General features: G+C 39.1%; 1 protein-coding gene across 2 annotated transcripts in view; it reads right to left on the reverse strand.

The window, feature by feature from the left end:
- The window catches only part of faf1 (Fas (TNFRSF6) associated factor 1), a 150818-nt gene that overhangs the window by 88652 nt on the left and 37642 nt on the right, over positions 1-24524 (reverse strand). For both annotated transcript variants that reach the window (XM_088598997.1, XM_088598998.1), the window contains exon 7: positions 8334-8439. In XM_088598997.1, the coding sequence (XP_088455123.1) occupies positions 8334-8439 (106 nt within the window). The remainder of the gene's footprint in view (positions 1-8333; positions 8440-24524) is intronic.

The following is a 24524-nucleotide window of genomic DNA, read 5'->3' on the forward strand; positions in this document are numbered from 1 at the left end:
TTTCAGTAGGTGCTTCAGTAGAGGAATCTGTCTGTTGAGCGGTATGCACCAGACTTTTACTATATAAGAATTAGTACAATTTCTTCATATGTACTTTAATTCTAAGAACACTGAATGTTATGGGTCCTATACATGTAACTGTGGATTCTAGGAATGTGTGGGTTGGAATTAACATACCCCTCTTACTTCTGAGTACTTAATTCTCTGGCAAAGTATTTAAAGAATTAAGGCTCATATTATCCTCATCATTGCATGGCCAGTTACTCTCATAACCCAGTGTAACTGCTGTAATGTAAAAATTGACATGTGCAGAGTTACTTCTTACCTTCAGACTGAGAACCCTGCAAATTGTATTGAAGGGAGTGTTCTGCTTACACATTTCAATTTGTATCCAAAGACTACTTACTCTTCAAAAGCCTAGTAGCAAGATCTAACAAAATGCAAAGCCTGAGTCAGAAATCAAATGAAAGAACATGCATCTCTAAATTGTTAAAAATGCACAATAAATAAAAACACAAAAAAATGTAAAAAGCTGAAGGCATCAATTAAACTACCAGATATGTTTAGAATTTTGTACAATTACAAAACCAGGGGGTAGTTTACCAGTAAAGCATTAACATCAGAACTAACCACAGGATCATCACATAATGGAAGGCTAGTTGGAGCCACTAGTCACCTCCATGCAGCCCTGTCTAGGGGTCTGCTTTTACAGTAGTGTTTGTGGGTAAAAACTTGGTAACATTACAGTAGCCTTTTCATCTCACAAATTCAGTCTGTCTCTCCTATGTTTAATCATGTTTTTCATTCAAACATTCTCAAGGCATGTATATACTCCACCTTCACTTGACTCAGGCAGCTGTCTCATGCTGCCCCCTGCTGCAGAGAAGGCAAAGTGCAAGCTCTGACTGGCTAGTGTTTCCTACCTCGCTAACAAAAGAGAAGCTTCCCTATAATAGCTCTAAAGTGCATTGCTGGATACATAAAATAAGGTCAATCACACCAATTCCAGCTGCATAATGTGCCATTCAAAAACCTAAAGTCTACATTACATTACAATAAATTATATACTTCATTATAAATACATTATAAGGTTATATATAACTTCAATATAATACAATAAATCATATATTTCAATAAAATCTAAATTTTATCAGCATTAAGAAACTGGAAGAGCTGGAAATATATTTAATTTTATATGTGAAGATTTAGATCCCATGAGAACCTTCCTACTTATAATTGGGGCTTTTTCAGTTCTAAGAATACAAGTGAAAATCTGGTTTGCAAGTTTTACACATAACAATGATAAGTCTATTGGCATAACTGTGCTGCAAAGCTTGCTGTCATTTTCAGTAAGAAGTAACAAAATACTGCATAACACTAGATATTTAGCTACATAGATTTTAAGATTGTCATTACATGTATAGCCCTAAGTATATAGAGAAGCCTTAAAAATGCTACAAAACTATACTGATATTTTTCAATGAGTAAACTTGTGCAGGTAAATGCAGACCATGATTCAAGATGGGAGGAGGTTTTAGTTAGCATTGTGATATGGGTTTACACATGCGAATTACAATGCAATATTTATTTGTTATTTTTATTCTCCCTGAAGAGATAATTGGTCCTGTACGTATTTTTTTTTGTTTGGCTTCTACACCACCCAACACACATTACAAGCCATATTATCAAGATGTATATACATATATTTGAGTTTTATAATATTCAGTAGTTAATCACAAGAACATGGGTAAACAGTTACCTGTCCTATCCATATGAAGATTTTGGCCTATGGAACCCTAAAGGTACGGGTAGCCACGCTGTTCCTATAGCCTTGATATAATGAGGATATATTCCTGTAGCTGTCACCTCCAATATGACGGCAATAATATGGGTGTATAGTTTGCTAGGATAAGTACAGAAAAAAACAGTCCGAGTTAAACAATCAAAGTATTACCAGCAGCAGATGCCTTTCTTTCTCTCTTTTTTTTTTTTGTTCTCCGCTCATTTCTACAGCTGTAAAAACTGGGGCCCGAAATCCTTCAGCCTGGCTGTCTGGTCACGGAAATCTCCGGCCCCTCGGCAGCAGCTATTCTACCCTCCACTTTTCTGGCAAACATTTGCTCTCCAGCTTATCGCAGCCCACATTTAACTCGGGGTGCCAATCACCTCCGAAGCCGGCGCTGCGGTTTTGAGCAGGACCTGCAATACAGAGGGAGGGCGCGTTCCCCGGGAGAACTGGGCAAACCCCAAGGCTTTGGCAAAAGACAAACAAGCAGACAGGAGTCTATCTCTCCATTGATATGCACAGGCAGAAACCACAAGGCTGGCGTCTCCACAGTCACACTGGCTCCCATACAGATACATGGGCGTCCTGCACTGAGCACAGAAAGCTGCACCTTCCAGACAAAGGCCAAGTGTCTTTATTGTTGCCTTTATTATTTTCTCGCTTTTATTTCTTCTGAACATCACACGAACCCAGGCTAAAACCATCGGTTCACACAAACATTTTCCAGAAACATGATTTTATAGCCACATATATCCGGCGACGTATGTATTTCTGGGACAGAATCCTTCAGAAAGTCGTATAAATGTTTGCTTTAAATCTCTCAGCACTCGGCTGAGCCCAAAGAAGTATTTGCTTTACAGAAAGGAGAGCATTTTAAATAATCCTGGAACCACGTTTTGCAAAATCAGTACATTCCAATTGCATTCTGAAAATGATATATGGACACTAACATTTTTAACATGACAGATTCATATTCACACCTCATCATGAAGAGGGAAATGGAGAAAAACATTTTGTTCTCCAGCCAACCGCAACATGTTTTAGCCTTGTGGTGAAATGGTTACTCACGGTTCAATTAACCGCAACTTGACAATCCATTATGTGTCAGGAAACATGACGGAGCTCAAAAACGTAAAGATGGCAAGAAGTGAAACTTCGAGAGTGTTATTTTTATTGGGGTCTCATTTAGTCATTACTATTACGAGAGCACCTTGGAGACTTTTTTATTTTTACAGCTAAGCAGGATTGTTGAAAAGCTTACTTAAGACAGGAGCGGTCTGAACAATCTTTCATCATTTTACCATCAGACGATAATGCGCATGAAGCTCTTTGCAGCAGATTAAAAACCCCACATTAACTTAAATCAGTCTAGAGTAACATAACCTTATTTTTCCTCAATGTTAGGGCTTAAGGAAGACTGATAATTAGAGATAAAGTGACTAAACGAAATGCTACAGTTTTTCAGTGAGAGTTTAGTTCTAATACAGACCTACTTGCCAATTGCTAATGCTTGCCGGCAGGCTTCTGTTTGACAGAAAGATGCAACCACTGGCAAACAAAAGAATCGCCATCATGTATCAGTTTTGCAATTTAGACTCGATAAGCTGGAATTTTGATTTAATCCTCCTTCCTTGTTGTAACATGGCTAAATTACAGTGCTGTTTGGGTACTAATTTCAATTATACTGCTACAACAATAACCAAGAACACACAGAACTCTAAACACACAGATGTACACGCGTGTGTGAAAAAGCCAGGAATGGAGGTGCTTGTTTGCAGTCTCCACTATTTTGAGAACAAACCGAGGGCCCTGGGACTGCCTAAAGACGAGCATGTTAGTGGACGTGGGGGTCTGTTTGATTTCTTTTCTTACCCCTCTGGATCCCCCGCTGAGCTACCAGCCCTTTCCCTCTCCCTTCCCTTTAAGACCATTCGCAACAGGAACACTCCCCGTTTTTGTAATCCCAGCAAAACACTTAAGGAGCACAGTAGGTGCTCATCAAAGCCATCTGCTCCAGGAGGAAAGCCGGTCGCTACTCCCGCTTGTGAATAGAATGAGGAGACTGTGAATTAATCTCTTCAATTAGCACTATTACAAACTGTCAAGTGGGATTATTACAGTAGTGGTCACCACTGCAATCCGAAACACTCCCTCACCCCAGTGAGGTACGTGCAAAGTGAAGTACACAAAGGCTATATATGTTTGATGCTGGGTTACTGAAAACGCAACAGAGGCAACATCAGGAACTGGATCAGGTCAAACGCTGTTATGATTCCAGCTATCATTAATGGGGAAATGAGGCTGAAACACTAGCTGATCTCAGTTAAGCCTCTGTTGATTCATTATGATTAAAGAGCTAACAACAAATCCATTAAAGACACTCTAGAAGATCAATGTTTCAGTTTTTATCTAAGTTTCTAAAATGAGCACAGTACAACTAGATCAAAATTTCCAAAACAATGCCCCAGTACAGTGACAGGGAACACTGTGCTGTAGGAGGCATTATCTTTTGGATAAGTTAGTTCAAGTAGGTACACACCCGAAGAAGGCTTCTTCGCGCACCCGAAGAAGGCTCCACAGCCGAAACGTTTTGTTTCTTTTCTTCTCTTTTCAGCATGGAATACACCTTTACTTGATCTTTTGGATAAGACATTAAACTGAGGTCCTCACTAAAGATCATTAAAAGATCATGGTACAGAATAGCTTTATTAACTCTGGTGTCTTGTCTGTATTCCACTGTGGGCTTGATTAAACTGGCCTTCCTGAAGTTCACCCTGTTATGAAGCGGGGTTGCTGGCACATAATGGCCACTGTAAGTCACTCAGATACGTGACCGACGAATCTGGCCCACCCTTTATAAGTGCTTTGTGTTGAAAAGCCAAATGAGGAACAGGTTCCTATAGGATGGAGTTATCTGTTCTCTTTTGGGGTTTATTACAACTGTGATAATGTACTAATGTACTCAAACATGGCTTGTTTAAACAACACCTGAAACTTGATGGCTTGTGCTTCCTATTTGGGCGTAAAGCATGAACCCTGACTTTATGAAAGACTCAAAGACAGTGATCCCCATGAAAAGGAACTACATATATTAAAACAGCAACAGAATGTTTCCAAGACAATAATTTAGTGGAGGTGCAGATGTCTAAAACAGGCTTTACTCTATAGAAGTTTACAGTTCTCATATCAATTTCTAGACAGGACTAAGAAAAGCCAATACATGTAATTATTTCAGAACAGGCACATCTTGTTAACACTCAAACTGGAGGCTTTTTTTACATCACCAACAAAAGCTCCTTCATGTAACAAGTGAGTGCAATTGACAACAGTTAATAGCTTTTACGCATGTTAACTCGTGAATCCTTGTTGGCCATGAACCTGGCAAAACAGCAGGTAAAGCTGAAAAAACACAATATCTTTGGTTTACAAGACTCAATCTGCAGTTTGATTGCAGCCCTTTAATGGAGAACCCGCACCAGAGAATCTTAAAAGTAATATTTCCACTGGGCCATACAATTAACCAGAAGCTACTTTTCTCTCAGGCACTGACAAAAAATATTTGCTGTACCAGAAAATAATTAAAGATGCTATTAATTTACACCTCTGATCATATTATAACTACTAAAAAGTACAAATTGCTTGTTTATAATGTGGACATACCAAAGCTCAATTCAATTGTAATTCTCAAGTCAGGCACATTTTTAAAGAAACTATGAAAATTTCACAGGGACCAGTCAATTAAAATCCAAACATTTACATTTGAAGCAGAAATAAAAACAAATGAGAAAGCTGGAGCCTTTTTTATCACAATCACTTAGTTCCTAATTACAATGCTGAGAAGCTCTGGTAGATGAGTGGGGATTCAGCATTTCTTAATAATCTGTCTTTATAACATTAACACCACCACACAAGACCTTTCATGCTAGTATTTTTAGATACTTCCCTCCAACATAACCACACCTACTACTGGACAGCTGTCTAGGACAAATCATCTTATTCACGAGTGAGATAACCTACAATTTGAAATTTTTTTGTTACTATTTCACACAACAATGCATACATTCCATTATGAGGGAGACTGTCATGAGTAAGAATACAATAACTTTATTATCATGCCTGCTGCAACAACAATGTGGAATTGGCTGTATATCTAGAAGCAAGCAGCACAGATCTTTCAAAATACTATGCTAAGATTGCTGCTATATGAAAAGCAGTATTTTGAGTATGGATATAGGAGAATCAATAGCAGAGGCAGCACATGAAGGATAAGGCAACCCCTTCCAGCCACAATAAATGAGAGAAAACCAAATGGGTTCTTTTAAACAACACAGCTGTCTCTGTTGTCTAATAATTAAATCCATTCATTTTAGGAACTTTACGATAAGATAAGAGAGATAAGATCACTTTATTAGCCATATACAATTTCTTGCATTAGGAATTTTTTTTTTCGCATACCCCAGCTTGCTCTCCATGAGACACACAGACAGGGAGAGAAACTTTGTGTCAGAGTGCAGGGTCAGCCATTGTACAGCGCCCCTGGAGCAGTTGGGGTTAAGGGTCTTGCTCAGGAGCCCAACGGAGTAGGATACATCTGCCGGCTGTGGGATTTGAACTGGCAACCTTCCAGCAACAGGCCACAGATCGTTAGCCACAGAGCCACCAAGCAGCCCTTTTTTAGGTTCACTCTTTGTTCCGGTGGCTACTTTGGGCATTTCCAAGACCTCATGAATCTTCTAGATCTCGTCTAGATCACCGTCAAATAGACTTACAAAGTCATTCACAGATAACAAGGAGAACAGAAAATGACTTCATTTCAAACAACTGTATGTCTCCTATTCCTTGTTTACCAACAAAATAATACAGTGCTTAAAACAGCTTCAAAGTATAACATTTGAGCATGATCATTTACTAAGGAATACCCGTTTTTAGTGAGACCACTCTTACTCATCTCACCATTACCCTTTATACCTGCATAAGAATTAAAACGGCTTTTTTAGGAAACAGGGAGGATTAGGTGCGTGTCAGACATGCTAGAACTTTCTAGAAGCTTGATGGCAAACCAACCCTGTTTAAAGCCAAGAGCAGGAATTAAAATGCCAGGCGCTCAGGGTGAGGTCAACTTGGTTACCCTCCAACCTCAGCGCTGGAGTCAAAGGGTTAATGTGCTTCTGTCAATCCGAAGGGAGCTTGTTACATAGGAATAGAAAGAGTGCTCTAAATAATTGATGAAGTAATTTTGAATCCTTATGCATAGGATATCAGGGAAAAAAGTGGACCACATCAGGGGGCACATACAGTAAATGCTTCCAACTTGTCCACAAGGCCCCACCAACCCCCTCCCCCCACCGACAGGCTCACCAGCACCTCTCCAACTAACGACACTGTAATCTGCAAACAGATGCCTTGGGCTGAGCACCCATGAATATTTTATCAGCTCCCAAATCCAGTGTTTAATTTGAGCGAAGGAAATTAAGTCTCCTCTTCTCCAAATGCCAATTTGTCTGCAGATCAAACAGTATCTCGGCTATTAAGAAGCCTACTTTGTGTGTACTTGAAAGATATTAGAGGAAAAAAGGAACAGGAAAAATGGGAGTCCTAGCAGAAGAATAATTCTCCCAATTCTCGGAAGTGTGCTACAGTAACCGGCTCATTTACAGATTTCCGCATTGCAGAGTGCAAAGGGCTGCAATGTGAGGAGCTGAGCAGTAAGTACTAGTTCACAGTGCTAGGGTGGGAGATGCTGAATTACAGTACCTGCACTCCACTCTAGCACACAGCGGTTTAATGAACCTGACCGATTTGACAGCTTTGGTAAAAGAAAACTAATCTCCAGAGTGAAATTGTGTGGATCATTGGACCAGTCAGTATCAAAGTGCAGAAGAGACTTTGAGCATTTTAGTGCTTAGGGGATATATTGGAAACTAAAAGGGCAAGCACTGAGACATAAATGGAAGTTGGCAGAACTGATGGATTAATGTACACTTGCTACAAGTTTGGGATCTTGAGCAAAAAAGAAAACTAGCCTGCATTGTGGAAGCCATCCTTACAACATAAACAACCTTACAAAAACAGTCTTGGAGCCAAAAGTTCATGTACTTTCTCCACTCCAACAATTAGAAAGTGTTTTCCACTATATATCTCTAAAAGCACAAAATATGAAAATGTATCCTGATCTACATACAGACAGATCCAAGAACAAAAACTGATAGGATCAAGGCACAACACAACCTGTATGCCAGTTGGGATCAGAATCTATGCTCTTCAACTGTCCTGTCATATTCTGATTTTCTTCCATTGAAAAAAAGATTATCTTCTGTGACTCTCGTCTTCAGGCCCCGCGCGATTCAACAGCAGGCCTCCTGACATGTGCATGGATCACATTCATTTTGGACAGGGTCCTTTATCACAGTTTGATCAGCAGAGCTCTTTTAAGGGGAGGAATAGGGGAAAAAAAGATAGTGCAGTTTTTTCCTCCCAGACGCTTCCCATAAATAGTAAACACAGAAATAAGAGAAGAGTGAGATGGGCTTGTGGCTCTGTTACTCACCTCCTGGATGGTTTTGGATCCTGGGAAGTTGAGGCTGTAATCCCGCTGGGCTTCACGATGGCTGATGATGAGCAGGAAGTTCTGATTTAATGATTCCTGCAGGGCGCTGAAGGAGGAGAAGCAGGATGAGAGAAGAAGACGTTAAAAAAAAAAGAAAGTTGGAGGTGAGCATGTTACAACTTGTACCACAGTTAGCAGTGCGGCTAGGTTGCTGCCCTTGGGACACCCCTCTCCCCAACAACTGCCTCTGCTAAGGCAAGCCCAGGCAGCCCTGCTGCTCTCATACTAACTACGCACCACCGGGCTCATAGTGACCACCAGAGTAAGCAGTCAATTTCCACTGACACCAGCAAACTTGTCCACTGTACTGGCACAGGAAAAAGGCTTTGAAAGAAGGAGGTCACATGAGCGGTCTTGGTTGGTTTTCCATCACATAAGCTGCAGAAACCTAGGTTTATTTATTCAATGGCTTTTTGTCCCACGTGACAATCACTTGATTAATTGTGATAAATTTACCAATACATGTTAATAAGTTTGTATTTTATCTAAAGTGACTAATGTGAGTATTAGACTCAGCTAGAATTTGACTAAACTCTGAAACCTAATTTACAGTTTGACCAAGCACCCTTTATGAACTGCAAGACAAGTTTGTGGGAGGTTTTCTTCTTGTGATACCAGGATGTTTTCAGTAGTTCACAAAAAGCCTGTTCCTCAAACAAATAAATGCTGCCTGACTTTGTCTGGTCTTTTGTCACAAAGGCACATGTTAATATACAAAACACAGACAAAAGATTTATGACAACACTAGGGGCTGGTCTAGCCATCTAGCTTAGTCCCTGGACTCTTAACTGGTAGGTTATGGGTTCAAGTCCCCACTGCACACTGGTTGTCTTAGCTTGAGAGAGGTTTTATATCCCTTGGCACTAAATCTCCCAAATGTTACATCTAGAGCCAGCTGAATCTGGTTTTGTGACTGACCTAAAGCAAACAATACTGATGGGTTTGATTTCCCAAATCTACAACTTCAGCTAAGATGAACAGTTTCAATTGTCTTGGTTTTCTTCAATAATATCAAAAACAATGACAATAACAAATCAAAGCAATGCCAGCAGCCATATCACTCTGCAACTCACAACTGGCAACCCACTGAAGCTCAGCAGGTGTGAGCCTGGTCAGTACCTGGACAGGAGACCTCCTGGGAAAAACTAAGGTTGCTGCTGGAAGAGGTATTAGTGGGGCCAGTAGTGAGTGCTCACCCTTCAGTCTGTGTGGGTCCTAATGCCCTAGTATAGTGACGGGGTAACTATACTATAAAAAGGCGCCATCCTTCGGATGAGACGTAAAACCGAGGTCCCAACTCCGTGCATTTCATTAAAAATCCCAGGGTGTGTAACCCCGGCACCCGGGCCAAACTTCCCATTGGCCTTTACAAATCACAGCCTCCTAAAAATTCCTATCTATGAATTGGCTTCATTACTCCGCTCTCCTCCCCACTGATAGCTGGTGTGTGGTGAGTGTACTGGAGCACTATGGCTGTCGCTGGATCATCCAGGTGGATGATGCACATTCGTGGTGGTGGTGGTAGAGGGGGGTCCTCTTTAGCTCTGAAGCACTTTGAGTGGAGTGTACAGAAAAGCGCTATATAAGTGCAAGGTATTATTATTAATAATTAATATTATTAATAGGCCAAAGTGAGCAAACTTGCTCCATAAGAAAATATTTTTAAAAAACTATTAAGGCAGAAAGCATTTCTGTATTTTCTTGAAGTCGCCTACCTATATAGTCCACTAATTTAGTCGAATCCTTTACTCAAAGTGACTTATGACTTATAAGATGTGCACAGAGGACAGAGGCTGATGTACTGTATCATGAGGCAGAGCAGTACATGTGGCTGGATTTCAGTGGGCTGGTTTCAGGAATGGTAACAACTGAGAAACAATAATGGAGGCACTAGTGTAGCTCATTTGGAAATGGGGGAAGTGTAACCGTTCTACGCTGTTAGATCACTTCACACAGAAACCTGATACACAGATATTTCCCAAATTCTGTGATGTTTAAGCCTTGCAGGATAAAGGTGTTCAGATAAACAAATGTTTGGTAAATGTTTTGTCAATGTGTCTGAATGCGGAACGAAGCTCGGCTAGCACGAGCATCTAATCCGAGCTAAAAAAACTCAAAGAAAAAAAATGAAGAAGTTGGAATTAATATGTACCACACACAATAATTATGCAATCATGTCCTTAAGCTGGGAGATTTAGACAAGCTTATGTTAACAGAAGCCCAAATTTACTGTAATGACAGCATATTTACACTGAATAAAACTACGAAATCAATATGTAAATGTAATGTTTGTTGTAGCTAACACAGAAAATTGGAAATGTGAGCAGCTAGGCAATGCAGTGGGGAGGGGAAAAGATGAGACAGATGATATATCAGAGACAGGGGGATTCACGGATAAGACAAAACTAATAGCAATGTTATTTTGGGGTAGCTGGGAAGCCTGCCTACCCTCAAGTAGATATTACATTTGATGGTAATAGCTGGACAACCAAAAAACTAAACCCCACCTAAATCCCTACATTAGCGCTTTAACAGCCAAGTTAAAACTGTTAAGGACGAACATTTTAAAAAGTCAAACCTGACAAAATTACAAACCATCCAGTTTTACAATGAAAACACCCATCAGCTTAACCCATGACCATAAAAATGTGGATGTGGTCAAAGGACATCTATAATTCAACCAATGAGAATACATACAAGCATGCAAGCTCAGTAACAGAGTGAAAAGTGAAAATATTGATGATCTGAAAGAGGAATTTTTCAGTACACACTTTGCTTGGGCCCTGTAAAAGTCATCTGCTAGTGTACAGGATCAGGCCTTGGAAACCCCTTCATGGCCCAGAGCACGTGACTGTACAGCTCGGAGATGCAGAGCTTAACATGTTGTGGAGCTCAGTTGGGCATACAGTAGTTCCTTTTTGTTAAGACAGCAGGCAGATGAAAGCAGTCAGGCAGTGTCAAGTGAAGATGACTGAAAGAATTTGTGACATTCCCTGCTGGCTGGACATGAGAATATGTGTTCTGTGTTTGTGTTTAAAAAGATTCCTATACCCTTTGTGCAATATTACAGTGTGTGTTTAAATGTATGTTGTATCCTTGTCTTGACATGTGCAGTATGTAACACAAGAAGTTGAGTGGTGCTGTGCTTGGAGTATAAAAAGCCCTAAAAAATGTGTTTTAAAGCAGACAGACCTTGAGTTTATTTATTCAGGATGGCCACCCAAATAAACCTAGCTCACAATTACACTGAACTGCACTATGACCTCTTGCATCCCTACAGTTTGAATTCTCTAGTCCAACAAGCTTCATGTAAAAAACAGAGTTGTCACGTTTTTCCTTTCTGGTGTTAAAGGCTAAGAGTTCGAGTCTTATTCACAGACTTGTCAATCTTTTTTATGTACAAGGCCCTATGCTTATCCTACAGGGCAGGGTCTGTAAGGGTTTTCGGTCCTGAAAGACTTCTGATCCACAACTAACACTGCCAGTCACCCGTCAGCCAGCTGAAGAATTTCTTAAAAGGACTGATTTTAAGAAGATCGGTGCTATCACTAATTCCAAAAATCACATTACCGATGAATAAGTGAGATAAAACAGAGGGGTTTTATCCTCTATAAGGAATATAAGCATTTATGAAGATGAGTAAAGAGGGATACCTCCAGATGTAGAGGAATGTCTTGCATGACAAGCTAAAAGGAATTTAGTGTTTAATAGAGAATACAGAGAGGACCTGATTCAAGTATTCAAAATCTTCACTGACAGTCACCGACAAACTTCCTCAGGTTTATCAGTGAAACCAAACCAGAAATCCCACAAGTATAAAAAAAGAAAAATGCAGTCCAGACAGGAAATGGGAGACTCTTCTTTACACAAAAAGACATAGGTGTGTGGAAAAAGCAACCATGTAATATTATCAAAAGGTGATACCCCAGCTTTTTTTTTTAATCATATGCACGAAAGTCTCAATCTGATCATCTGCTAGCACCCAAACAAGATAGATTGGGTTTAATGGCCTCCTCTGTTTTTTTTCAAAAGGTTTATCTAGGAACATTTATTTTTTTACCATACCATGTCTACTAGTGACTTCTAAACTTTAAAAGATATTTAGTAAAAGGACACTCTAGAAAGCACCCAAACAGCCATTTTGACGGCTCAACGTTTTTGCTCTCACCCACGCCTTTTGCTCAATAAGTGTCCCAGATCAAGCCGGTTCTCTTACGTTAGCTTGCTGTTCTCTCTTGAGCTCAATTAGCAGACCTGGTTTTTACTGCTTAGTCTAGCGAGAGTCAGACAAAGGTGGCTGTGAAAGACGCTGTACAACGGTATTCCTATTGACATCACAGATTCTAAAAAGATGAATTAAATACTAAAAGTGTAATGAGTCATCTGTATTCAAACACGGGTTCAAATTCCTGGACACAGTGAAAGAAGCGATGGATGAATGATATTTAAATTATTCATCGCCTTACATTATTTATGCAAAGATTAACGTTTTCCACATATCTTGTCATATAAAGGAATCTGTAAATACAGCAATTTAAAAGACAGTTTGGTTTTCAAGTGGATTTCTGTAACTACCTTTGAAGGAGGATTCGTTCACAGTCTCAAAAGCCACCAATTTATTCATGATCAAACAGAGGATTTAAAAGGGTAGGCACTGAGGATTGCGAAACAATCTGATTAGTCTATTTGATTTAGGCACGTGAAATTTGATTTGCGGTAATTGCATGCAATGTCATTTATTTGTTGAGCTATGTTGCATTTTCAAATGATGCTCTCAATTATACTAAGGACCTCATTCTGATGTGCCCAGAAAGACAAATACAAAGCTGAAATACTACTTTCCAACACATGGCCTTTCTACTGAAAGCTTAACTTTTTATACTTCAATCTGATTAATGGTTACACAGATCTGGCTATGAATCATTTAGACACGGTAGCCTTTATTTCTACATCATGTCAAAGTGAAATTCAGACAGTTCTGAAAAACTGCATACCTGGTACTACTGGTAAACGTTCCTCTAACCAATTTTTTGTGTAACGGAAAAAATAAGATTTAAATCATGTGGACGAAAACAATTCAAATGTAACATCAAATAAAAAACAAACTGCGTCCCAAACTAAAACCTACATATTGTGCTCTTATTGGATCAACTAGATACCTACCAATGTAACGCACTAGGTGGGCTAAATGGCTTCTTCCCATTTGGAATCCTTCTGTTCTCATATAATGGCCAGAACCCAGTGTAGGCAAAGAAGTGTTAAAAATACTCCTGGCCTGCACAAATTGGGGGTGGGTGTATGTTTTTAACTTTCTTTGCATCTTAATTAAAGATGCCCTTTGTGGAAAAATAAATGTATCTCATATCTCAAAATCAACAGTGTAAGTTGTGATTTCAAGTTTCCTGGAAACCGTTATTAAAGGACATCACTGAGGTACAAAGGAAAGCCTGAGCTGAGCAAATTCTGGACTATGGTTACACCAAAAAGGTTGTGGATTTGAATCTAAAGTAGAACACGGATTATGTTGTACCCCTGAGCAATCAAGATTGCTTCAACAGAATGCTCAACTCTATAGGAGGTGACAAATCTAAGATTTCTGGATATAAGAAACAACAGCTAAAAATAATAATATTCAAATGGGTTAAGGCACCCTCAAAAGATTTAACACCAATGGTTATTTTTAAAACTCACTAACAGTTTGCATTCTCCCTGCAGGGGTTTGTTTCATCACTGCCATGTCTACTGTCAAGGCAATTCTCTAGGAACGATGACAGCAGTGTCACCTTTCCTCTCTTCCTGTCTGTCTAAAAACTCTTCAGCTGACATAGTGACTGCTCTGCAAATGACAATGAAAGTGCTTTAACATATACAATATGAAATTATGTTTTAAGACACCACAGTAAATTAAGAACTGAAACCGTGAGGCCATTGTTGCATTGATCCCTATATCGTTTTTAAAGATCACGCTCAAATGCAGTGAAGCTTTACACACTGTTGTGGCTTGAGTGTCTGCAGAATGCACAATGCCAAGGTCCTAATACTGCTGTGTTTTTGTCTGCTTTGTTTGTGCGTGGCGTTATTAAAATGAGCAGGTGTGTGCAATATAATTCAGAGCTGTGGAATTATGCACTCCTCAATAAAAGGCCATTTTGGCAAAAACAGACTGGCAAGAGATCCAGTTTACGTCATGGTAGTAATCCTCAAATTCTCCTAACGAAAAAACTGTACTGAAGTAGACACTGCTCTACTCCCAGCGGAGAGTAGCCCTCAACTACAAGTCAAAGACTAAAGAAAAAACTGCTCTCCAAAAAAGAGGTAGTGCTATCTATCTTGCTGACGAGACCTACAAACACATGGTCTTTAATTTTATGTGTACTCTTTTTATTAGTAATGTAAATCTGCAAGACCACATTTAGCAAAGTGAAAAAGCCTGTTAATTTTCATAAAATAACTGGATTGTGGAAGACGAGCTCATCCTATTTGTTTTTTTTTCCCCTGGCACATGCTAGCTGAGCCCTCACAGTGTACCTCACTTCACTCTTGCTGTCTTGTCGAACTGAGGCAGAACCAAACTGTGCAATACCTGCCTCACAAGCTACAGTATATGGGACTGTCCATGGACATATCACCCAGAGATTACAATCGGGCTGTTTACCTTACGGCCCAGTGTAAAGTCAGAGGAAATACAAATGATGAATATCTTTTCCATATTGTACTAAGTAACAGGGGTTTACATTAATATACAACATTATGTTTAGCCTTATCGAGAAGGCACCACTTAAGGTTCATTATGTTTCATGCAGAACATGTTTAATGTTACTTAACGCAGTAAGATGTAAAGTTACATGGGGGAAAAATACAGATATACAAACACATGACACCCAAAGAAGGCTCCACAGATGAAACATTGTGTTTTCTTTCTTCTCTTTTCCGCATGGACTCTTACACGCATGGAATAAACCCATTACGTGTTTCTTTACAGCCTCCGCATGCTGACGCAGCTACCCACCAGATATACAAACTACTGCTTTCTGATTTTATAATGCAATACCACAATTATATTTAATGCTCTGAGCTACATTAAGCCCTTTCTATAAGATAAACATGAAATACACTAAAAGTCTACCATAATTTGGAGAAACTCTTGGCTAGATATTTGTTGTTTTTCCCCAACTTAGAGTGGTATATAAATACCACATAAGCATTTCCTACATTACACTCTTATAATGTCCTAATATCTTCTCGTTTTCTTATGCGTCGGACCTGCAGTGTCCATCGCCCACACCCTCGGCACAGCTTGCGCTTCAAGCACAGGGAAAAGAGCAGGGCCATCCTTGTGCCCCTGTGAGAAGGCCATTAATCTTCCTTCTTCACAGCTTACAAAAATCCAGCAAAAATGTTTCCATCAGGTGCTTTTGGTTTTATCCAGCCACCATTCCCCCTCTGCTTCACTGCACTGGTTTCTCAGATGCGGCTTGTTTTTCTCCTGCTGAAGACCCCAGTCACAGTGGGTACCCTAGTTTGCCAGACATCCCCTTTAGGAACCAGGCCGATCTGGCCCAGCAGCCTCCCACAGAGCTAAGTGCCCAAGTTAATTAACACAGATAATTACATGCGACACATCCGCACTTGTTAGAAATGACCTTGTCTACTCTTAAAGCATTTTTAACTAATGAGAAATTACATGCCTTCCTATACGTTTTTGTCTTGTAACGTCTGTTGCTGGTTCCCTTCAAATTAACTGTAACCAATTATTAGCATTCCTCAATTTGTTCCTGGACTGCGACTCAATTAACACCCCTCACCTTTCAGGTGCAGAGTTCTGTGCTCTGTTCAGGCAAAAGCCCCCCCCAAAAAACATTTTGCCTTCTCAATACAACGGGTTCCTCCAGGCTGAGTCTAGCTCTCCATCGACGCCTCTTAGGATCAGTTAATTACACAACGGGTGGTAAGTTGGCTCCCCATTAAATGTTAAAGCTTTTATCACTTTTAATGTGATCTATTCCGTGCCTAAAGAAAGGGTGTGAACCATATACAATAACCTTACTCTAAAGAAAATGGAATTCTGTTGTCAGGAATTGTGTCGACTCACACAAGGAATGTCCTTGAGCTGTAATTCCTGCCAGTGTTACCCACTAGTTCAAAATACAGCAACTGGTTCTTCATACAACTATTTTTCTCTCAGACATGCCTGATACAATTCTATGATCTAAAGATTCAGAATCCGCACTGAAACACAAGACGACACAGATCTGCAAATTGTATTTAAAACCCAGAACAGGAGCTATTTCTTTATACAAAGGGAATATGTTGTTGAAGCCAACTACCTGGCTTCTTTCAAGACATGGCTGGATGAGACCTTGGATCAGGTAGCTACTAATTCTTAGGCATTAAACACATCAGGTAGAGCAATCAGAGGGAATTCAATCCACAACACGAAGATTTAGATTGTTCTGTACTGCTTAGCCTACATAGAAGGCCTGCTTTGGAAAATATGCAGTTTTCCATGACTGAATATAATATTTGTCCTTAATGCTTAGAGTAGGAAAAATATAACTGATTAACAATGGATATGTCTGCTGTGTGAAGAATTATTAACCATAATATAGCAAATTAAATCTGACTATACTATAACTATAGACAAGTGCTATATGGTACTCAATACCTAAAATAGTTAATTCAGCAGAAAATCCTTTCCTATCATTTTTTAGGATATTTAAGTGATCAAAATCTTAGGAAAGATATCACTGATAAGTAAGCACAGATTAGCACATAGTATTCATTATACATGGAAGTGCTTCAAATACAGGATTTCAATAGTTATTTCTTTGAATGCAGGCACAATACTTGGGTAGAGAAGTCCCAGTCTGCATTTAATAAACAAACACTGCCACCTAGTGTACCAAAGAAAAGCCATGCAAACTACAGTAAACAGTAAACAGGTCAGGGGACAGAGAGGGGTGCTTCAGAACACCCCTGTTTGATCAAATCTAAGATGAGACGAAAAAATCTAAATACTTATAGCTAACCCTCACCAAGAAAAGTGTGAAAATCAGTGATACAAATATAAGATGCTCAACGCTTTATTAATCTTTTCTAAGGAACATCATAAAAAAAAATTCCAAAGCAACAGCAATCACTGATTTCAAAAAATAATCCCCAGTCTATGTCGATAATTGTCATGGTTTCCAAATATACAGCAACTGAGTTTCATTTGGTTTTGGAACCATAGCAATACTTTATGGAGTACTAGACTTTTTAAGCTGTTTTTACATTGCAGGTCTGCAGGCTTTTTTCCCCAACTAGCCAGGTACTTAGCTCTTTGTGATGGCATCCATTCCAGAACCTAATTTGATTAGAAGGAACCTACAATATCCCTCAAAGCAGACAATTCCTATTGTGTTAGAATCTAGTGGTCTTTTGGCACATCATGAAATCTGTTAATTGTGCAAGTGGTCGCAAGGGCTTCGTAATTTTAATGTGATGACTTTTAATTTATTTCTTGGCAGATGAATAGGTTTCGTTATGACACCCACCACAAAAAAGCAAATTAGTCAGATTCATACTGTTGCCATCCTTCATGCTGTGACAGTAACTGTAATTATACAACACATTCTAGGATTTCTGCTTACAAAAACAATCCTAAACCTTCCGCTGTTATCAACAGAAAATAAGCATGCTACAAATATTTGTGACTTCTGCCAGTCTCTAAAAGCCATATGATAATCTTTGTTAAGCTCATTAGCCATTCACAGCTAAACAATCTATTGGTCGACCCTTAACACTATACTGATCTCTGCACCGCAGAATTTTAAATTAACTACAGTGATTGCAAAAAGAGGCATTACAAACTGTACTTTTCTGTCTCTGCTCTGATAATCAAGGGTCACGGGTTTCTACATCTTGTCACAGTACCAACAATTCAAGAGTTGACAAAAGTCTCGACATACCTTAAATAATTAAGAATTATCAATTGAATAAAAGCTATTTAATTAATAATTAAATTATTATTATGTTCAAATGGGTCATTTACAGCCTAGTGAAACAAAGCAACTATGACCTAACAAGCCCTCAGAAACGGAGTTGTTTTATTGAAAGTTAATCAATGCTGAAATAAGACACTGTAGGGGAACACTAGATGAACAAAAGAGTTTTAAAAAGTAAATATGTTTGAGGTGTTACAAAGCAACATCGTGGGTCTCGTCCAACATATAGGGAGCAATCGAAAAACGTATCCAGGTGTGGGAAAATCACGATAACCATCCTGTGAGTTTGACAGCAGTGAAGATGGAAAGGCATCAACGCAGCAGAGGATGTGATCCCAACTTAAAGGGTCCTTCACTGCACAACTACAAAACCAAAAGCAGAACGGCACAAATGCACTTCAGTATGAGGGAGGGTTACGTTGAAGAACGTGACTGAAATAAAATATAAGTATGTAGTCTTTACTCTTTGAAAGACTCATATTTTCCAAACTGAAATCCCACCAAGGTAGAAAAGACGACTGAATGGAACTTCATCACAAACACTGTTCGGTCATGTGACTTGATACAACAAAATTATTACTTAATGCTAAAATCTTGAATCTCTATCATTACTTTAAAGTAGGATAGGATGATTAGGGTATTAAATAAAAATTAGTATAAAGGGTTAATAAATAGTTTAATCCATTTGCTCACATGAATTACAAAGTACAAAGCACTATCAACAGATTTATATTCTAAATGACTAAAGTGGGTCTTTAATTTCACATTTCAGAATAACCAGATGCAAAAGGAATGTAAGGGAATGGGCAGCTGAAGAGAAAACCCTCTGAAGTGTTTACATTTTAGCAGGTTTACTTTGTACAACCCAGCCTCCACCCCAAACACAGCTGGTACTGATAATGAGCAAAAAGTATTACTACTCCTCCAATGAGCTGAGCAGAGCTCCCTCTAGTGGCTACATTCTGAAAACATCAGTTTTGACTGGACAGCTCTGGTGCAGTTCACGTTCTTGATAGCTAATAGATAAGAAACAGAAATGCAATATCTTTACATTGAGGTGCAAATTGAATGTTTCAGACAGGTGCTCTTCGGGAGAAGGCACCAGCTTCTTGGCAGTTTTCTGTTACAAATGGATTCATTTCTTATGGAGATAATGCTACGATGCTTTTCTTGCGGGTGCTTTCAGTCAACCAGTAAAGGTGCACATTCAGAACACAGGACAGGTCCAAACATGCCGGCACCATGGCTTCTAGTCTGGGCTGTGTTTTTAACCACATCTGACAGGGATTTGCTGAATGTCAGTCCTCAGGGGTATCTGTGGCATGCTGTGGAACAGCATCCCTTCTATCAGTGCTGTCAAAGAGTCTACTAACTCCTCCAAACAATGATTATCCTGAAGACACCATGGGACACACCCATGACAGAGCACCCTCTGAAAATTCAGAGAAATTCAGACAAAATCCACATCCTCTGCGTTTCTACATTTTATTACTATCTGAGTTTGCAATCGAGACTTTCAAACAGGACTTTATAAAAATATATACATTGATATTCAACATATAAATATATTACATTGATTTATAAACAAACTATAAAAAAAGCTTCATAACACATGCCAACTAAAAAATTAACAGTATATAAAATTGTGTTCTTAAAGAAAATCCAAAGATCATCAATTGCATAAGTATTCATCAGCAGCCAATCTAAACCAGTTCAGGTGCAAGACAACAATTTGAAAATGACCGTAATTTTCCAAATAATTTAAATTGACTTCAGAGTAAATGCATCAGTCTCTGTAAGTTCCCGTGAGCAGATACTGAATTTCAAGTCACAGCTCACATAGTGACATGACAAATCGACCATGAAGACCAATGTATTTTCAATGCATTTTGAAATGTATTAGGAATATATTGGCAGAAAACAACAGAGAAGGAGAAGATTACTTATCCCTTCAACGTGTCGTGACGTTAAGAATGGAGTGATGAAGTGGAATGTTCGTCACACCACCCAGATGATAACCTGAGCATACTGCTCTCCCATGCCGTGTAACTGGGAAAGCCAGAAACTGGTCAGGGATACAACTGAAAAGCCAAAACAGCCCAGCACTCAGTCAGTACCAGGTCTACTGTCACACATGGGGGTGGCAGCATCATGTTATGTCCCTCATCAGCAGGGACTGAGCGAAGCATCACATCTGAGTCATGTTTGAGCAATATGTAGATGAATCCTAGAAGACTACTGGCTTGAGTTACTCAAATGCACAACAGTAAACCTGAAACTGAAGCTTACTATGCAACATTACTAGCACTCTATACGACTAAAATAATACAAATGACTAAATGGCAGCGGGTTAGAAATACAGCTTCTCCTGGAAAATGTATATTCTCAGCTGCACTCAGAATCAGATTCAAACTGAAGATAGCAGGGAAGCCCACTGCTTAGAAGAAAACACTTCTGCTACCAAGACATTTAGACAGATAAACGCCTTGAGGGAAAAATAAGAAGCCTCACTCATAAATCGAACATTATTATTATTGACTGCCTCAGGCAAAAATAAAAAGCCTCACTCATAAATTGAAGATTTAAATAAATTGCTACATACCTATTAAAGAAAAGGTAAGCAGTAAGCTATGACCACCCAGTTGCGGCTGTTGACAATAAAATGTAAGAGCAGTACCTGCATAAATGTAATGTGAGCCATTTTCACAGGGACAACACAATAACCGAGGGAGGACAATTCAGCACTTAGAAGGGGTTTAGTTAATCAAACTTATTTACAGTATTCTTCCCAAAAACAAGGCTTTGCAAGGTCAACATTTTGATTGTTAAAAACACCGTGAACTGGAGCGAAGATGACGACTATGCCAGCTCTAACACGACCAGACACAAAGCCCAGAAACCCATCAAGATTTAATGAATGAGCACGAACCTAACATCTGCCTGTAATTACTGAATATACCACATGAGAGTGGTGCATGTTAATGGTGCACATTTATCAAAGACACACGTCATATGGAATATTTTGAAAGTAGCTAAATAATATTCGGCAAATTCAATTACGCATATTCAAAACCCTTTTGTGAAGTTTACTTTCAAGAATGAGCCACCCCAATTCAGCTGTAGTAAAGCACCAAAATCACCATAAATGACTTTATTATCCCTTATTCATGCTTGCGTTCTTAAATACTGTAAGAACCAACAGCATTTGTTGCATTTTTAATATGCTTCAGTGTGTAATGCAAATTACTGAAGCACAACCATGAAGGAAGTATGAAAAAACAATTTGAATTCAATATGCACAATAGAAATTTTGGAATCCCCCTCTTACACACACGTGTTCAAGCATGGAATGAGAATCCCCCCCCCCCGAAAGGAAATTGCTTCCTCTTAACCTTTTTAGAGAAAATGAAATTAAATGATTTTTTTCTGCTCAGAACATGTCGAGAAAACGGTCTCATCTTAGGAAAGAAAAGTTTGTAAAGTCCCACCAGACAAACCAGATGTATTTATTTGTGACATAATTAAGTGCAGCAGTCAACTTCAATCGAAAAAAGAGTCCTTTCTGTCACATCACTTGTGAATCAGACCTTTATATTATTTATTGGAGGAGTTTCTCCCTTTCCGCTCATTTGGCACAAGAAAAGAACATGTGCTAAATGTTTTGAGGAAAAAAACAACACAGGACACAGAAGCATCAGCAAACAATGAAGCTGGAACAGAGAGCAAGGGGAGGAAATCCTGTGGAGATTATTCCAAATATGACTCATATCTGTCACAGGAAGATTAAGGCTCTTGTCCACAAAACGATGCTGCTAAAATACTATAAAAACATATCAAGAGCTTGCACGTCAATTTGAAAATTAGCAGTTCTTCAGATTTGTTGAATTGTTGCAAGCTCCTAAAGGAGTTTTCTTTTGTCTTTACCACAAAAGTGAAACATGATAATTTTAAGCATGCTGCCCTTGAGATATACAGTAATGTTCTTTCCCCATGAGTCACAGAGTTTTTCTTCAAGTGGTCAAATTTTATTCTACACTTTTAACATGCCATATGTGCATTTTATTTTGAAAGCGCATGAGAATTAAAAACACAGGACCACAAAGGGCACATGGAACTTTTTAGAAGTATGATATGGGTTTACCTCATATAACAAGTGTTGGTATTCATTTAACTGGATTTTGAAGTCTGTCATGTTATTCCTTTGTATTATGATGCTAATCAAAAGCAGAATTACATATTTAAGTAAGATTTTGTTTCTTTCAATGCAAACAATGGTCATGTATGCTTTGTAGACCAGAACTAAGTGAAGCATAGTCATGTACAGTCACACTTCACACTTCTACATCATCTCAAAATGCCCACTATAAAAATACTAGATACAAGAAATATTAACCAAACAAACCAACAAAACAATTATATCAACAAGATGGAAAGCTTGGAGGCTTTTTGAAGAGCAAGATGATACTGAGTTGACTACAAAGGTGCAGCTTTAATCAGAAGCTAAAGAAAACGAGATGTTATCAAGGACTTGCACGCTGTGGTTTAAAAACTGCTCTCAGTACCACAGTCTTGACCAATTTAGAAACTGGATTTCTATGAAATGTAATTGTAAATCGAACTACTTCAACTACTCTCATCCTGTGAGTTCTGGGTCTCCTGGGCTTGCAATGTGCATATTAATTCAGGGCTTCACAGACGCTCCACATCGCAAACATGGAAAACCCGCTGGGGCAGCTGGTGATGAGCAATGGTTCCTGATAATTCTGGTGCTAAAGCCACAAAGAGAGAAACCCAGGCCCCACATCTTCTATCCACATTTCAGGATAGAGACCTTTAATATAGACTTTGACCAAGATTCTGGATTTCTGTTATATCCAATGCTCAGTCTAATGAGGCCCCTTGAAGCAACAATTATTTCAAAGGGGGCACCCTCCCTACCCAATCTGATGCTTACCTCACGGGTCCCCTCCTCACGCACCTCAGTCCTGTTCATCTTATTCCTTTACAACACGAGTACCGATAATGACCCTTTTGAGTTACCCTTAATAAGAGCATCAGGCAAACACACTAAGCGGGTTAGCAGTTTAGCAAATTGCATAATAAGGCTGGCTATTATGCTGTCTGGACTGGATTTGTAAAGGCAGCCGTAGCTGAAACACTAGAATATGTGTTTCCCAACCAACAAGCTGGACACCCAGAGCGGTCACAGTAGTTGCACGGAGAAATAGAAAAGTTTCTTTCTGGGAACCAGAAAGAAAGTCAACTTGTAATATCACATAAAAATCTTGCCACCACTGCTGTGCCTGTTAAGCAGAGAGCAAAAAGTACTTCTCATCCTAAGGCTATTTACACTTAAGCTCAATTGATATAACACTAAGCGACATGAACATATTACCTCCTTAATCAGCATTACATTTTGTTGCTTATGTGAGCAAAGCAAGCAAGCAGAAATTTGTTGTATCTTACCTATATTTTTGTTTGTGTGTGCAATTTAATTTTTACTGAGGGAAACTGAATTGTAGTTTGCAGTATATTAACTAGAAACCTTACACCAATGTCACGGCACTACAGCACCTGGGGGACCTACCCTCTAGATTTGGGAATTTAGAATTACTTGACTAAACTGAGAAGCAGAAATTATGTAGCCTGTCTTACAGCCACAACTGTATTCTTTAAACGCACATTTGCTGTACAGTGGTTCAATGCTCCAGCTTTGCATTCCTCCCATATGCATACTGCAATAGCAGGAGGAAAACTTGTAGCTTTTCTGTGCTTTCAGACTACAGCCCTGATCAAGTAAAGAGATTAGTGTCCTTCTGAAGTTGCATAACTCAAGAGGCTGCAACCAACTAATTGGCCTATTAAAAAATGCCATTGCCATGACGCTTTCTCATTTTCCATCAATCAGACCTCTCCTTGGAAGACAATGGAGAACAGAAAACATCGGGGCCTTATGTGAAATGTTCCTACATATAGTGGACAAGGATGAAGAGCTTTCTGATATGACCTGGTTAAGGTGATATATGTTCACATTTTCATTTGAAAAGAAAAGTCCTTTAGAAAAAAGCTAACCTGCACAATTCTTCCTAACTATAGATATTTCATCAGAAACATCAAGATGAAATGCTCAGATGTCTTGGACTGT

This window comes from Lepisosteus platostomus, chromosome 11 (assembly GCF_059453375.1).
Source record: "Lepisosteus platostomus isolate fLepPlt1 chromosome 11, fLepPlt1.hap1, whole genome shotgun sequence".
NCBI lineage: Eukaryota > Metazoa > Chordata > Actinopteri > Semionotiformes > Lepisosteidae > Lepisosteus > Lepisosteus platostomus.